This window comes from Chanos chanos, chromosome 4 (genome assembly GCF_902362185.1).
Source record: "Chanos chanos chromosome 4, fChaCha1.1, whole genome shotgun sequence".
In the NCBI taxonomy this organism is placed as follows: Eukaryota; Metazoa; Chordata; class Actinopteri; order Gonorynchiformes; family Chanidae; genus Chanos; species Chanos chanos.
This window is the reverse complement of record NC_044498.1, coordinates 38407733-38423930: the sequence shown is the minus strand read 5'-3', so window position 1 is coordinate 38423930 and position 16198 is coordinate 38407733. Positions and strand designations below refer to the sequence as shown.

At 39.5% G+C, this 16198-nt stretch overlaps 2 protein-coding genes across 2 annotated transcripts in view; one reads left to right on the top strand and one right to left on the bottom strand.

The window, feature by feature from the left end:
* The window catches only part of macrod2 (mono-ADP ribosylhydrolase 2), a 399802-nt gene extending 389524 nt beyond the window's left edge, over positions 1–10278 (bottom strand). Inside the window, exons 1-3 of the mRNA XM_030770327.1 lie at positions 10095–10278; positions 8140–8244; positions 5078–5179 (exon numbers count right to left, since the gene is read on the bottom strand). Of these exons, the coding sequence (XP_030626187.1) occupies positions 5078–5179; positions 8140–8244; positions 10095–10131 (244 nt within the window). The 5' untranslated portion in view covers positions 10132–10278. The remainder of the gene's footprint in view (positions 1–5077; positions 5180–8139; positions 8245–10094) is intronic.
* A 3131-nt stretch (positions 10279–13409) lies between these two features.
* Positions 13410–15267, top strand: mad2l1bp (MAD2L1 binding protein). The gene is made up of 3 exons (XM_030772306.1): positions 13410–13770; positions 14116–14345; positions 14740–15267. The coding sequence occupies exons 1-3, from the start codon at positions 13410–13412 to the stop codon at positions 15265–15267; spliced, it is 1119 nt and encodes a 372-aa protein (XP_030628166.1).
* Positions 15268–16198: the final 931 nt, after the last annotated feature.

Here is a 16198-nt window from a genome sequence, read left to right as displayed (position 1 = left end):
TAAACAAAGACCCTGGTATGTCTTTGAGACATCCATTTCCTGATGACAACAGCAAACAGACGCCTGTCTTCTTTTTATACATTTTCCTAAAGAGGGCCAGTCAGTCGCTGCTTTCAAGAAACGATTGCTTAAGAAGTAAAGTCTTATCTCGAGTCAAACATGTAAGTGCTTTCCATTAAAGTCTGTGACTCATGGAATATTTAATATGCTGTGTGCATTAGGCAGTGTCGCCGAATTCTGCCGCAATGCCATGGCTGTGCTACTCTGTTGAGTGAGGGAGGCCTCTTTTACCACTTTTAACATTCAAAGGATAAGTACAAAAAGAAATTCTACCCAAAAACCCCCTTGGCATTTTGCAGACAAATAATTTCCCAAAGCCGAGGCTACAAATTTGAAGCTCTGTGTAATGTGTCATTACACCTGAGTGCAAAGGAACATCCAATTCGTCTTAAGTCAGCGTACTGCTCAGTTTGCTGGTCTTTTTGCGCAATGAGATGAAGACCATATAGTTCCCACTGGACTGCGGTAATGGACAAACCACGAGAGGAGCTTTAGCCATTTTGTTTAGCATCTGCAATGACCGTCCTTAAAAACAAGTCACAGAGAGCGATTAAAATTTCCACACCTAACAGGCCTGATGTCAGTTAGCATTGCAATTAATGGCACTGACAAGAAATTTATTTATGAAAAAAATAATTGGCCATCCAGAGAGTGATTTAAAAACCCATTTTAGATGCCTACAGCTTCACCTCCAGAGGCATGCGGTGAAGTGCTACCCAGAATTAATTACGGTTACCATTTAATTTCATGCTGACTGATAATTCTCCCCAAAAAATACAAGAAGCGAAGTTGAAAACCTCAGTCTACGTAAACTAATGTTAAGTAAAATAAAATCCATAGCTTTAGACAAACATCAAATTTGCAAAATGGAGTTTAATATTTACACTGTCCATGCTCTTAACCTCAAGCACGAGGTATTCTATACCTGGGTCAAACAAGTATTTAAACTGGGCCCCGTACCAGTACCAGTACTCCGTAGCTTCATTATTTTTAACTCTCGAGTCAAAAACATACAAGTCACTGAGAAGAACCTGAATAGAACTTCATATGCTTCTTTGTTCTTGGTCTCATGTTTTTTTTTTTTAAATTTGGTCTAACCTTCCTTTTTCTGCTGTAATGCATGAATAGTTAGGCTTTAAACTGGCTAATGTTTGGCAAGTACAAGTACACGGAGCAGTGAAGGGAACCTGTGGACAACCACAGGTCTATATAAACACTGTTCAGTGAACATCCTAATTCATAGATCTGAAACCGTAAGCAGACATATGTGTTAAAATTGAGTTCATTTACGGGACGCTGATCAGATGCCACGCCGAGCATTCTCAGGATCATGGGAGTTTTTTTATGTAATATTTATGCCTGCATAAAATGATCAGTAATAAATATTTGAGGTTTTACTCATCCAAATCTGGTAAAAAAGAAAATTAAAATAAAAAAAAAACAGTGGCACTGCTTCACAAATAAACAAAGAGTCTGAGCCCTAGATCAGCGGATCACGGCTTCTACGGGTCAGTAATAATCTCATCAAATCCATGCGGCCGTTTAAGGGGCTGCCTCTCCAGAGTTATGGAATATAATAATATTATAATACCTCTTGCTCGCCCCACAGCAAGAGCCCCCCAGGGTTTTTTATTGTATTAATATCCACACTCCCAACACACAGTAAACTGGCTTGACGAGAGGGAGGGGAGGGAAAAAAAAAAAAAAAGATTATATGCAGAAGAAAAAAAAAGAGAGGTTTTTACGACAGGCAGCAGATCTTGCACCGACCTTTCCACATAATTATAAGAGTAATCACAATAATCAGCTCCTTCAACTCCTCTCTGGAAAGTTTTATGAGCTCATTTCCCCAGGACTTTGATGGATGGAGTTACGATTCGCGCCTGCTAAAGGACACTGTAGAATCTGAAAGGGTCCAGTTGTGTTTGAGTTCTATGATGAAAAGGAACAAAACAAGGATTAACTCCAAGTCCGTATTAAGCGAGGACGAGAGAGACAGATAGTGCCCTCAAATGCCAGTCGTACGGGTCTCTTCCAATACTTCTTTAAGTTATGACTGTGGCAAGGGAGAGTCTCTTTGTACACCAATTTGAGATGACCTCAAATAAAGATGCCCAATCCATCTGATTTTGTAATCTTCTAAATGCTGTGGATTAGCAATCAGTAAGATTGCTTGATAGATTTATCAGATCTCTCTGTGGGATTACAACAGAACTTTCAAGTACCCCCCCCCCCCCCTTCCTCCCCACATCTAGCATGCGTCTGCAAACAGTCTTAACAGACTGACTGACCACACCACCATGTGTGTGTGTGTGTGTGTGTGTGTGTGTGTGTGTGTGTGTGTGTGTGTGTGTGTGTGTGTGCGTGCTTTCAAAGAAAGTACAGACCAAAAACTATACATCTCCCACTTAAATCCACTAGATCAATAGCATTCCTCATGCCTGCTCTCCTCTCAGTCTAATGAACTTGTTAGCAGTACAGACGACTCCTGAGATGAATACCTAAGTAGGAGTAGCCATGGAATGTGTCCAGAATATTCCTCAGAGGGAAGAGGAAACTAAGTGTCACTCATCTATGAAATGGGCTGTCAGTCAAATCTGAGCAACACAGAGCAGCAATCACGGCAGAACAAAGTAGCTGACCGGATGTGAGACAGAAAAAGAAAGAGAGAGAAAGAGAGAGAAAAGAGAGAGCGAGAGATTAAAGATTTTTGTATTTGTTCCACTGAGACTTTGTAATCTTTCTGTACAAAAGTGCTGAGTGAAACAAGTCTGAGTGGAATACTACCATCTGTCGCAGGTCGGTGTGTGTGTGTGTGTGTGTGTGTGGGTGGGTGTGTGTGTGTGTAGATGTGTGTGTGTAAACCGTGGACGAATGGGCCATCCTGAAGAAAGGAACATTCCTTTCAGTGGCTCAATGGGTAATCGAAAGGAGCCTAAAGAGAGCAAAATTACAGCACGATTAAGAGTTCAATGATGTTCATAATGAGCCTTTAATGGAAGGTATAAAGCACCTTGAGACCTTTTGCTTTTACCAGAGGTCCACCCAAATATTCTGTAAAACTGGTTTAAAAGGCTTGGCTCAGCTCAACCAATCAAAATAAGAGAGCGAGCAGAGAGGCAGACCTTTGCAAGAATGTAACATGAATCAGCCTTTATCACAACAATAAGCCTGTTAGAAATGATAATACCACGTATCTGGCAGACTCTCTCTGCATTTTGCTCCATTGTCCTAATGTGATTACAGCATTAGCCAGTGGGCCTTACATGTTACACATTCATCCATCTGTGAGACAAGACACTGGTTTGAATGGTTCACCTTGATCATTCAAAACTTCAAGCCAATTATTCCACTAATCTACTAACAACGGGGTCACGGGCCTACTCCAACGTGGATTACCGACAAACTAAAAAACCTTGTTGGTTTATCTATCGTGTAAAACAAACTGCAGCCTATTTCAATGTATGACAACTAATGTTGTTGATTACAGAGCACTTGGAAAACACCGTAGAGATGATTTTCCTCATTCTCTCTCCTTTACGGTGTTACGGTGTTTTTGACAAATGCCTGATTTTTAACAAAAGCAGAGACAGACATGGGGTCAAGCAAAGGCTGCCGTCTCACCTATCAAGACCATTCATCCTATTTCAATAACCCTTTGGCATCTCGTTAAGGCTGGTAATATATGAATGCTGTAATGACAAAGCTATTTCAAACAAAATGAAAGAAGCCATTTCAAACAAAATGTAAGAAGTCGACAGGCTTGAGCAAAGCTACCACTCAGCAAGGAGTGAGTGAGCGATAGACAGAGAGAGAGAGGGGGGGGGGGGCAGCCATTACAATGATTAAAAATTAAACATTTGCAGTTGATCCACGGAACTGTTTGGTCCATACCACTCTGTGCAGTAATCCTCTCACTCACTGCATATATACACACACCATAGAGCGTTACCCTAACACAGCTGTTAAAGCGTTTCTGAAAAGGCTCCAAATGCTACGCAAGGCCCATTTCTCATTGTAGATGGCTGACTCCTTTCAAACAAATGTGCGCTGCTCCGGAAAGGAGAGGTGTCTTTGTCAAGACTTGTCCACCTGACACCTCTTAGCATCTGCTAGAACGATGGTCTGTTCTCTCTCTCACTGAGAAACAACAATAAACAAACTAGACTGAATTATGATAATTGTCACACCATCCAATCAAAAAAGAAACACATCAGTCAATACCTTTTTTACCCCTTACTTCCATTTTCTTGTCACTCGCTAGTATTGCACTGTCAAACATGCACTTAACTGCTCCTAACTAGTCAAAGAGATCATAGTTCATGTAACCTGGGAGGGGATAAAAACATCACTCTCTAAAGCCTAGAGAACATAAGCACTAATTAAAGTGCTGTAGACTTTGAGATAAAAAGCAAGATATTTTGCAGAATTCTTTGTTCCCCTCTAAGTGTTTTAAGATTTATTTAAAAAAAAAAAAAAAAAAAAAAAAAGTCTGCACGCCAAACACAGGTTCCACCTCTTTGGACACTTCCACCATTTCCAGGCCAACCCTGGTGAATTCCATTTTAAAAATAACAAGAACAAATCAACAAAACCAAAAAAATAAATAAATAAAATCTCTGCCATCAGATTACAACTGTGGCATTTTACACCTATTTAAGCAACAATGAGATCTGAAAGACTTCAAAGAGACCTTAAATCAAGCCATCACCATAATGGAATGTCCACAACAATTAATCAACCAAACTGGCAAAATACATTAATTAGCCTAAATGCTGGAAACGAAAGCTTGCTTCTCAAAAAAAGTGTGGCTGCCCCTATGGAGAAAAAACGAAACTCTTATTTCTTCATTCCACTTTCAGGCACTAGAGGGCAGGCAAGTTTTACAAAAGCCATCTTGGTAGGTTTTTCCACACAACCAAATAGCACAAGCCCTAAGATACTCTCCTGCTGTCAATACCAAAATGCAAGTCCAACTGTAAGGAAAAGACAGAGAAAATTCAGCTTGTACACTTACCAGCATTCACTATGGCATCCACTTCCAGAGTGGTGATGTCACCTTTGAAGAGAGATACTTTATCACTCAAGAATACAGACGGCTCCTCCTCTTCTTCTTTAGCTAAAAAGAGCACACACGATTTAAGAAGTTAGTTTTATTCTTAATAACATTCTGAGATAGGTAAATAAATGAAGCAAATGCAAACACCAGAAAGACAAAATCTCCAGGGTAAGTCTGAGAGGGAAGTTCACCTAAGCTTAATTAAACCCAATTCCCATCACTTTGACAAACTCTCAGCACTAAGAAAAAACTCTCTGGAATTACAGGCTTTTAGCCGTTGCCTCCAATGTTAAAACACGTGTCACAATGTTGTCTTCCTCCCACTCAATTTACCAGGGTCCTGTTTCAGAAAGCAAGTTTAGTGAAAACTCAGAGTTGGTTAACTCAGAGTAAGTAGTAAAACCTCCTAATGGAAGAGCCATTGCTTCATTCTCCTAGCAAAACAAAGCCATATGGCTCATTTGTTAGAAGGTTCACTACTTACTCTGAGTTAACTAACTCTGAGTCTTCATTAAACCCGCCTTCTGAAACAGGGCCCAGTCCTCAGCATCACCAGAATACTAATCACCAGTCCCATATGTCAATCATCAGTCCAACCTGTAGTCTGCTCATCAACCTGCATTCCCTCGGTCTACATATACCCTGTCTGTTTCACTGTCTAGTTGTGAAGTCTACCCATGTCCCAGAGAGTCTAAGCCAAATCCTCTTCTATTATTACAATGTTTCATGTTTGTCAGTTTAATCTTTGTCTTTGTTTCTTGAAATATCTTTGTATTCTTGTTACTTGTTGTAAACAAAACCTTTAAGCACACGCATCCATGTCTTCACTAATACTCAAACCCCCTGACCAGTCCCGTTTCAGTAATCATACTGTTCTACCCCAGCATATTTTCCGTAATTTAGCCCTTCTGTCGCATCAATGTGCCACAGTCTTCAAGGCTGCACTATATGTGAATGTAGTAGACTCTTGACCCATCAACACACGCAGCGATGCAGGCTCCAGTGCAACCAATTTTGAGCATGCAATGCACAGAGCACACCAGTAGCATCTTATATTGTGCATATGGACAAGGCAGAAGACAACAGAACATATCAGTTTTAGAATGTCCGCACCACCACTCAAAAAAAAAAAAAAAAGGCAGATAACATCTGGGCAAGTCATCATGATCTCACCCATATGCTTAGTTACAGAACGGCGGTAAGTTAAATGGTACATGAAAGCACAGTTCAGTGAAGACTTTAAAATCTGCAAAATTATTCAGTCTTAATCTGACACTCTGCTGATTTTAATTCAGCAGCAGGCTAGCTGGCACCAGTTAAAGCCATTTGGTGAGTGTCTGTCCAAAATTCACAGAACAAAGCTTACAAAAGCTGTTAATGTGTCCTAGAATTTAATGTGCGTTAACGTACTCTGGGGGCCTTAAAAATTGACAACACTATTACAGACTAGAAAAAAAGATAAGGCACAGGTCATTTGGATATCAGGTGATTGATAATGCTTTTTTTTTTTTAACAGTGCAATCACGTGCTAGGAAAACGAAGATGTGCACCTCCAAGGCAAACAGTATGACTACAGAAGTCATGTCAGGGATTGCTCGGACCCAAAGGGTAACAGAATTTGTTTCTGGAAACATGTGATTCACGAAGTTGAGGGTACACAAGTTGCTCAGTTCCTAAAAGCTGCCAAGCCCCATGACTTCAAAGACAACTGAACAAGTGTGAGTTATCCAAGACATAGAGATTCACTCTGGAATTCAACATATACTTAAACATTGTTAAATAAAACATTTCCACCTGTAGCACCTTCAAAAATCAACAATAGCAAGTTATTTTATTTTCCTTTGCCGCTGGTTAAATAATTGCATTCTATTACCACAAAATACACACATGCAAGTTTGCCTTACTGACAAGAGCTGACTCAGTGGGTTTTGGCTTCTCCTGTCTTACAGCTGATCAAAACGCCAACGTCTGTTCAGTGACATGGGAGAACAGCAGATGATAATAACCACTGGGTCAGTGAACTGCTGGAAGCCAATGTCAAAACACAAAAGTGGCCAAAATAAATTGCATTGTATAGCACTTTATCTCACCACATTGCAAAATACAACAGAAATAAGGGTGATATTTCTGAGCAAAAGGGATTCCATCTCAAAGTTGGGAGTTAGTAAAGTGTGTTGTTGAGTTTCCTAATAGTCTTAAGTCCAAATTCAACCTCAAACTGGATAAAACCATGATTTGGATAGAGGTACCAATCACACTTTCCCTTCATTAAATCCATGCATGTAATGCGCCGGCAGCTGAATAGCATTAAACCACGTTTCATGATTATTACAGCTCACGCAGGCCTGTCCATAAATAAGCTGGCCCATCCCAGAGCTGTCGAGGAAAGACTGATGTCTGTGTCCTACGTGCTCTTTTGAAGGGCAACTGTCATGAGCTTATTGGTCTTAACATAGAAGAATTATAATTGAAGACAAAGACAAACATAGGTCCTCAAGAAAGAACCCCCCCCCCCCCCCCCCCCCCCCCCCCCCCCAAACTGGGAACCGAAACCTAAGTGGGTTTCAAAGAAATGGCTTCCATGCAACGATCTATAGATTTCTTTTCTGACGTCAAGGACTTTTCTTTCTTTCAGTTCCTCTGCTTCCCTCCAACATCCACAGATTGGCTGAGAAATTCAGTTGCTGAAGACAGTAAGTCTTCCTCAAGAGCACCTTTTGCAACTTTGCCATTAACAGAGTGATTTATCTTCAGTCAAAAAAAATGTATAACTTCATGGTAATAGACAGCACAATGTAAAGGAAACTTTTTGTGGAAGAATATTAAATAATTAATAACTAACAAATAAATGAAGAGGATTTTGTGAGTTATGGTGAGTAAAGATTTCATGCTTTACTGGTTTCCGCATTTTTCTTTTTTTTATTTTATGTTGTTGTTGTCAACACATATTTTCACTGGAAAATAAAACTTTCTTGAATGATTAAATATTATGAATTCATTTTTAATTCTCCCCATCCTACCTGCACTCTTGTCATGTTTTCTCCAGGTGGGAATGTTGTCCAGGGTGATGTAGCTGCCTCTGTATTCTTTGCGTCTCTCCTCAAGTCCTAGACTGAGCAAGCGCTCTGTGGATTTAAACAAACCATTTTTTTAATGAAGGAATTTCATCATTTTAATCTGAATAGTGATTCAAGATAATATCATGCTGAAACAAGCCTCTGGGACTTCATTACAGATCTGATAGAGATCTCTATCTCTCACAAGGACATTTAAAGACAACTCGAAGAACGACTGACAGAGAGATTTTCTCCTGTGAATGTTTATGAAAATGTCACAGTAAGAGTAGAAGGGAGAGACTGAGGAATAACGAGCTAAGTGAATACATTTACATTTTCCTGACCTCTTCTAAAAACTACACCAGAGAAATTGGTCATTCAGAGAGTCTTTTATTTCTACTTATTTATTTCTAGTAATAGCTTTTTTAAATAATTCATATGTGAGAGGCAGGGCACCTTAAGAAAGATTTTCAGTGACTTATAAAGTTTGGCCTTTATCTGCAAAACTAAGTGCAGTATGATACAAAAAAATTGTAGTTTATACACACACACATATTGCAAACAAATGTTAAAATCTCAAATGTAACTTTATCTGTGCAAAACACAACAATCAATAATACATAATGATAAAGTTGGTAAATGATACACTAAGAAGTGTTACTGATAGCACATTTGGGAAAAGATTAAAATAATAAAAAACAGTGAACAGTTAGGTGAAAACAGACAGCCCTTAATACCGGGAACAATGTTCTCAACAACTATCCATTCGACTTGGGGTAAATAAGTGTGCCCACCATCTAGCCTGTAAGAAGCCCTAAAAGTTCCCCAAAGTGCCCTTCAAAGTCTGAAACTCCTTCCATTTCAGAGTATGAGCCTCCTTTAAAAGGCTTTTCTCTTCCTTTGTCTCTCTCAGGGAGAGTCTTGAAACTTCAGTTGCAGATTATACCTAAAATAATCCAGCACAAAAGTGCCCCTGACAACACTACCAATCTCTTTACGCTGACTACCCCCGAGGCTGGCACTTCCAATACATTCTCACTGTCTAAGGGACTATCTTCAAGCAATAGCTGCCTCTGGACTCATCTGAGAGTGCCTCCTACAGAGAGGATGAGAGGTTTAAACTTCAAACAATTTTAAGTCTCCACAAGGGGAATCTTGCTGTGTGGGTTTATTTGATTAGCCAGTAGTATGTGTTTACAAGCTACAGTGCAGCATCTAAAGTAAATACTCCCTAGCCAACTAGCTCAGCTGATCAAACCAGGAACAAACAAAAAAACAAGAAACGTTTTACTAATCAACACTGTCCCAGTGCTCTCAAGTTTTATTTTTCTTCGTGTCAGTGCTACTTCGACTTTGAATGACAATGCACTACATCCATGTTTCACTTAGAGTGAGGTTAGGTTGAAGACTCCACAATGAAGTTTTGGCAGTACTGCTCTTCTCAATTTGGGGTTTTAGAATTTTATTCGTCTTATTACAGACAGACTAGTGTTCGGACCTTATTATTTACAATATCTGTTACATGTCCAGCTACTCAAACAGGTGAAGTTAAGGAAGACACACACGGCCTAGCGGAATGCCCAGCTTCGCCGATTACCCTAGTGAAATAACACATGCAAATGGTGTGCATGCTATCCCTGGCTGGACGTCTGAAGCCGTGGCAGTGTAAGCATCTGTCAGGCACAATTCCAGTTACATAGCAGCAGGCAGCTCCTCAGTATAAACATCTGCATGCTCGTCCTTCCCACGATGCAATATGTTGCGTCCGAGCTCAGTGCACATGAGGCTGAGCGGTTAAACTGATGGAATCGGAAGCAAGCTATCAATTTAGGATCATACAGCTCTGTAAAAGCCTTGGTCAAACTGCGATATAACGACAGCTGATGTTCACTCAGTGAGAGAGTCCAAAAGAACCTTACCTTTCTCCGCTCTCCACTCCTTTTTCTTTTTGCTCATGTTGCCGTGGTGTGTGGGCTTCGAATGACTGTTTTTTGAGTTTAACAACCCCAGGCTCACAGTGAGGGTGTTCGTCAACTCAAGAGAAAGTGAAACAGCTCCTGACCGAGATGTCTCACCTGAGAAGCTGTCAAAAAATATAGTAGACTCCGGAGTATGCAACCTACCCTGACTATACCGTGTGTATGGTGTGTCGAAAACGCAGCCTAACGATTGGTCTTGCAAAACAAGGAAGTAGTAGTATGATAGGACTGCTAGATGTGGCACTCAGATAACAGCCACACATGCGTGAATTAGGGTAGGTTGATCTATACGGCGTTGTAATGTGGTAGGGTAGCAACCGCGAGTACGGAGAAAAGTCCGGAACGTCATCCACTGAACGGGAATCTGTTGATGTGTGGCAGTTCTCTCACAATATCCTCTCCATCGATTAACTGTGGCCAAAAGTGTGAAAATCACTGACATGTTTATCATGACTACCATAAGCACATTCTGCAATATTCATAGAAATTATAAATCACCTTTGACATGTTATTTTATGTCGGCGTAAATCTAACAAGTGAAGCTAGAGAATTTAATGGCAAGGCTGGTAAATGGGTCCTTGTCTACAGTGTGAATGCAAAGGCAGAAGTACCACTTCATGCTTATCACAATTCCTTTGACCAGCCTTTTCTTTGTCCTGTCTGCAGTTTTTCCCCAGCATGTTTTAGTTGTGTTTGGCTTTTTGTCATATCAAAAATGTCTGAGGATTTTCATACATGGTGCTCACGATCAAAAATGAAATGAAATCAAATAAAATAAATGCTAAAACTTGTGTATTATGCACTGGAATGAAAAATCATTTAATGTCCATTGTTATGTGCATGCATTACTGAAATTTCATAAATATAAAGAATTTCTTTGTTGAGACTCAAGATTAAATAAAAAAAAAAAAATGTAAGAGTAGCTGCCTCGGATATCAAGGGGAGTTCTGTTTATCATTTACAGCATATGCCTGAAGGAATTCCGGCAAGTGGCACGTTTACTCCATTATTTGCACAGCATCTTTCCTCACTGTGCCCTGGGGTGGTACTTTAACCCAGATTTCACTGAATACACATAGTGAACTATCTTTAATATTTGCACCTGCTCTCAAAGAAGACCATGATCATGCAGTAATAAACAAAAATGTAATAAACATTAAATGTAAATGTGTGTGCGTGTGTGTGTGTTTATGTATATACATATATTACATATATAAATACCTATATAGTACAATATGTTTATATGTGTATAAAAAAATTGTCTTGGCCTAGCACAAAATCAAATATCTGTATAATACTTCTACTTCTCAACAGAATAAAATGTAGATTTTTCAGTACATAAGACCAAACAAACATGGGCAGAGCATGTCACGCATTGTGTTGCACACACACAACAAAATATTCAAGAAGTATTACACTTCTTTCTTATGGGAAGACATTCATACAGAAAACTGCTGGCAATTACATTTCCTTCATGATTCTGTAGTTTAAATAGTTTTCTGTCTTCATTTGTTGAAACTGTGCATAAACTTTGTAGGGAGTGATAGCCTACATTCTAGGAGATTCATTTTAAAATGTGAACTTTGAAGATAGAAATGTCCCCTATAATTGGAAACAAATCTTTAGGAACACAAATGATCTTAGCAACCTGTCTCATGGTTTTTAATAGAGATTTTTCAAAGGAGCTGACAAAATCTGGTGTTGCCATTGGGCCCATCTGCATCAAAATGTCAGTAACTCCTTTTTGTATGATATGATTTTCTACTAGATAATGTAATGCAAGGGTGACCATTGTACTGGATGGCCTGCCAGCCTGCTCAGTTACAGAATAATGGAAGTCAAGCTCCAGGCCAACAACCTGCAGAGTCCCTTCTGTCAGTTAGTATGCCTCAAAGGATTTTTCTTGCTCTCCTTCTAACAGACTAATATGCTTGTCTAGGGTTGCAAGAACGTGGAGTATTACACAGGGGCATTTACGAAAAGGAGTAAAAATGACCGCTGCATTTTTCAGGGATGACAATGCGAAAACTACTCGCAGTGCAAAGGGCATAGTATTTTAAACAAAATGAAAAATACAGTATTGTTTTCGGGGGAAAATCATTGAAGTACAACTGTACTGCTGTAATTAAGTCACACAAATGAGAGATTTAAGAGCATTACATAAAGAAAAAAGTGATAATTGGACACGGTGATGTAAAGTTTTTTTCAAAATTGACCTGTGAATGCTTCTCAGCATGTCCTGAAGATTTAGTCTCCTTAAGTTTTCTTGAGCATAATGTAGCCTATATCATAATATACTTCCAAGTTATTAACTTAAATGAAGAAAGAAAAATAGTTTCACGGTAAAAATGTCATTTGTAAGACTTTCAGCAGTTCGAAGCCCAAAATGAATGTTGAGAAATGCAACCACAGATTCTCAAAGAAAACGTCACTATAAATTTGAAGAGGGCTCAGATTAGCAGTTTTATCCGACAGTATTAAAATAGGACTGTATTTCCATACTTGCATGCTGATATTAACAATTACTGGGGTCACGTTTATTTGAAACCCACATTTCTGTTGACAATTCAGTGCAGAACACTGGGATCAGTTTAAACTCAAGACATCAGTCGAGTTTTTTGTGCAGTATTATATAGCTCTTGTGTCCATGAATATTACCCTTAGCCTCATCCTTCTTTTTACAGAGTACCGATGAAATTACAGAAGATAACATCAGCCGTTTCGATTCACTGTAAAGAGCAGCGTTTAGTCAGGTGAGAGAAACAAAAGTGAACGTAAATTTTAACAAGATGATAACATGCTTCATCTATAGATGGCAGTATACTCCAGTGTATGTCTGCGACTCGGCGTAAGGTACGAATTCAAAAAGCAAAACACTAATATGTTTGATATCATCGTCAGAGAAACGCAAATATGTGTAACACTCACTTAGGTTAGTCTGCCAAATTACCAAAGGGTGAATAAGTAGCAATATAAATAAAAAATAAATAAATAGCAGCCCAAAAGAGGAAGTTGAGTCACATACAGGAAATTGCGTAAAAAGTAAACTTTCGTGTTTCGGTGAAAACCTATAAATAATCTCTATGTACCCTTTATTTTTTCGACACTGTGTTCTTATTTTTCTCAAAAATATGTTTTCTAAATAAGTTTCGAAGACAAGGACAGGTGGAAAAACAAAACATACTTCCTTCCGCCTTATCATTGTCCCATGATGCACCAGAGGGGGAGATTCAAACAACTCTTGGTGGCCGGAGAATGGAAGAGGGAGAGGAGAAGGGAAGTGTATTCCTTAAAGATATGACCATCAGGAATAATGCGGATATCACCGACAACAGGAATGAAACCCAGAGTATGGAAAGTCTCTCCTGTACTGCCGACGAAGAAATCACCATCGAGAACAAAGTTAGCTCAGAATGTACCCCGTGTCCTGGCTCTCATCTCCTAGATGAGCAGAATCCTGAAAACGTATGCAGGGTGTCACCACGAGAGATTAGTTTGAGCAAGACGGAGAGTGGAGGAGGCTTAGATATAACGCGAGAAGACGACTTGAAATTCGTTTTAAAACCATCGAATCCTGTAGACGACAAGGAAAATATCAACGGCACTGTAACTTCAGGTAAACCACCAGCCACCAGATACTGTGGTGGTGGGATTTTAAACAATTTTGAAGCATCGACCTAAACTAGCTAAAATGTTTCTAGGCTTACGATGTGTATTCCAGGGTCACTCGGAACATTACATTTTAACAACGATGCTCAGCTGTTTGGAGTTCTCTGCTTCAAATTCAAACCTCAGCTCCTAAATTATAGCCCAAAGAAAAGTGGTAGTGTTCCTTATATACACACGTAACATCCAATAATGTGATCTGTATGGCATGTCTTTGTGTCTTATATTAATCCTATACTTTCTCACAATTTGCAATATACAGACACTCTCTTTGGTGGTAGTTGTCAGAACCCAGAGTCTACTGGTATTTCTACAAGGAAAGCCGTGACTGATGATGAAGAGACAGTGCGGAGGGCCAGAGAGGAAGGCCGTGTGGATGTGATTTTTCCTGGCTATGTCACTCAGGATGGCTGCTGTAGATTTGTATGTGAGATCCTGAAGTGTGTCCTTTACCAACGGCAACAGTTGCCCATGACTTACGATCAGCTGGTGTATTTTCAGAGACAGCATCAAGCGTCCACACAGGTAAGACGAATCAGACAACTCATTCTTGTTAACAACTGGGCTGTCAGGTAGGTGTGCTCCTCTGGCCACAGTAAAGGAAATTTTGTGCTTCTTTTTGAAGATTTCTTGATGCATATGAAATTGCTTTCTTACTAGTCCAGTTTCTTCAGCTCAGGTGAGGTCAAGTCTCTTGCTTAGAAGTATTCAATGGAGAATTTCTGGACAAATATTTCTTTAATGGAAGCAAGAGCTTAAATCATGCCCTCTGAAACCTTTTATGTGTATGATTATAAAACAGCATTTAAAGCGGAAGTTGAATATTTCAGTGGAATTACAAAGTCCAATGACTGTACTGACTTTAAGTTAAAATTGACAAATTCAGTAATAATCTGAGTATCACTTGCACACTGTTCAGACAGATGATGCAGTAGGCTGGAGGCCAACAAAGGTAACGGGAGGTTTGGACTGGCGTCGATGCCAGCGAACATTGCAAGAGTTGGACGAGGTTCTTGGTCACCTGGAGACCCTCTTCTCTCTCAGTCATGTCCCTCGCGTGCTCTTTGTCCTGGGTGGCTCTGTTGTCCTACCTAATGAGCTATATGAGGTCAACATGGAAGCATTAGCCCTGGAGGCTGGAGAAGGCAGTCTTAGGGTGTCTGTCTGTCTGAGGCAACTCTTCCGCACTCTCTTTGTGGCTGACCTCCTGTCTGATGCCAGGCCTGTGCGTCTTATGACCACAACTGTCATGGCCCTCGGCCACCGGGACTGTGGTGTGGATGGATTTCGTCCCAAGTTGGACTTCAGAGTGCCCACAAAGGTGAAAAGGCAGGTTATTTCTCTGGCCTGTGATTCATCTCTAGCAAAGGCACGACAGGCAGACGTCAACTGGGAGGACTATATATGGTTTCAGGCCCCAGTAACCATCAAAGGTTTCTGTAAATGAATGAGTGACAACAAATGATGGTCAAATCTGGGGCTGACAAAACAAATGAATAAATGTCAGGGCATAGGGAATGATGTAATAGCCCTTAAGACATTCTCAGGGACCTCTGTCTCACAGCCCAAAAGCTTTAATGAGTTCTGTTTTTAAGCTGGTCACTCAAAGATGGTTTTAAATTTTATTGATTTTTGTCTTTTTAAAATAATATTGATCGAATAATTGAAAACAATAAAGTCATTTCATACTCTGTCTCATAATATTTCCAACAGGTAACTGAAACTGGAACTGATATCTGCTGAAATCTTAACTCAAAATGTCTGTTTACAGAGTGCCCTCAATATTGAAAATTGAAATTGTCTAATACATTGGTTTCTTGGTGTCACAGTAAATGTTTACAACAATGAGTTCACATCCGTTTGTTACCACCGACGAACTGGTATTGCTGAATTTATTGAAAGTTATCATGAATTGTCATTAATTATCTGTTTATTCACGCACATTGTAAGTCTAAATTATTTCCTGTAATATTCCCCACAATTCTAGTGTATTCCCAAACCCCTTTCTGATCATCATTATCAAGTGGTGCTAAGTGTGTCTGATGGTTTATCATTGGTCAGCTGATTTAACTGATATTTGGTTTCATTGGTTCTTCTGGTTTCATTGCCACTGAATCTTCACTTGTATATTAAACTCATTACTGCTCATAATATGTCATGTTATGAATGTGTTTTGTGCCCCATTCTCTTCTTTAGCATATCAAACAGGGGTGTCACTACCAATGTTAATATTTAATAGGGCTGAATGACTTGGGGAAAATATCTAGTTGCGATTCTTTTGACAGATTTTGCGATATAATTTTTTAAAGTCAAGCTCCAGTTCAATATTCACCATGTAATAGATTTAAAACGTGATGGAGCATTACCACATGAGATAC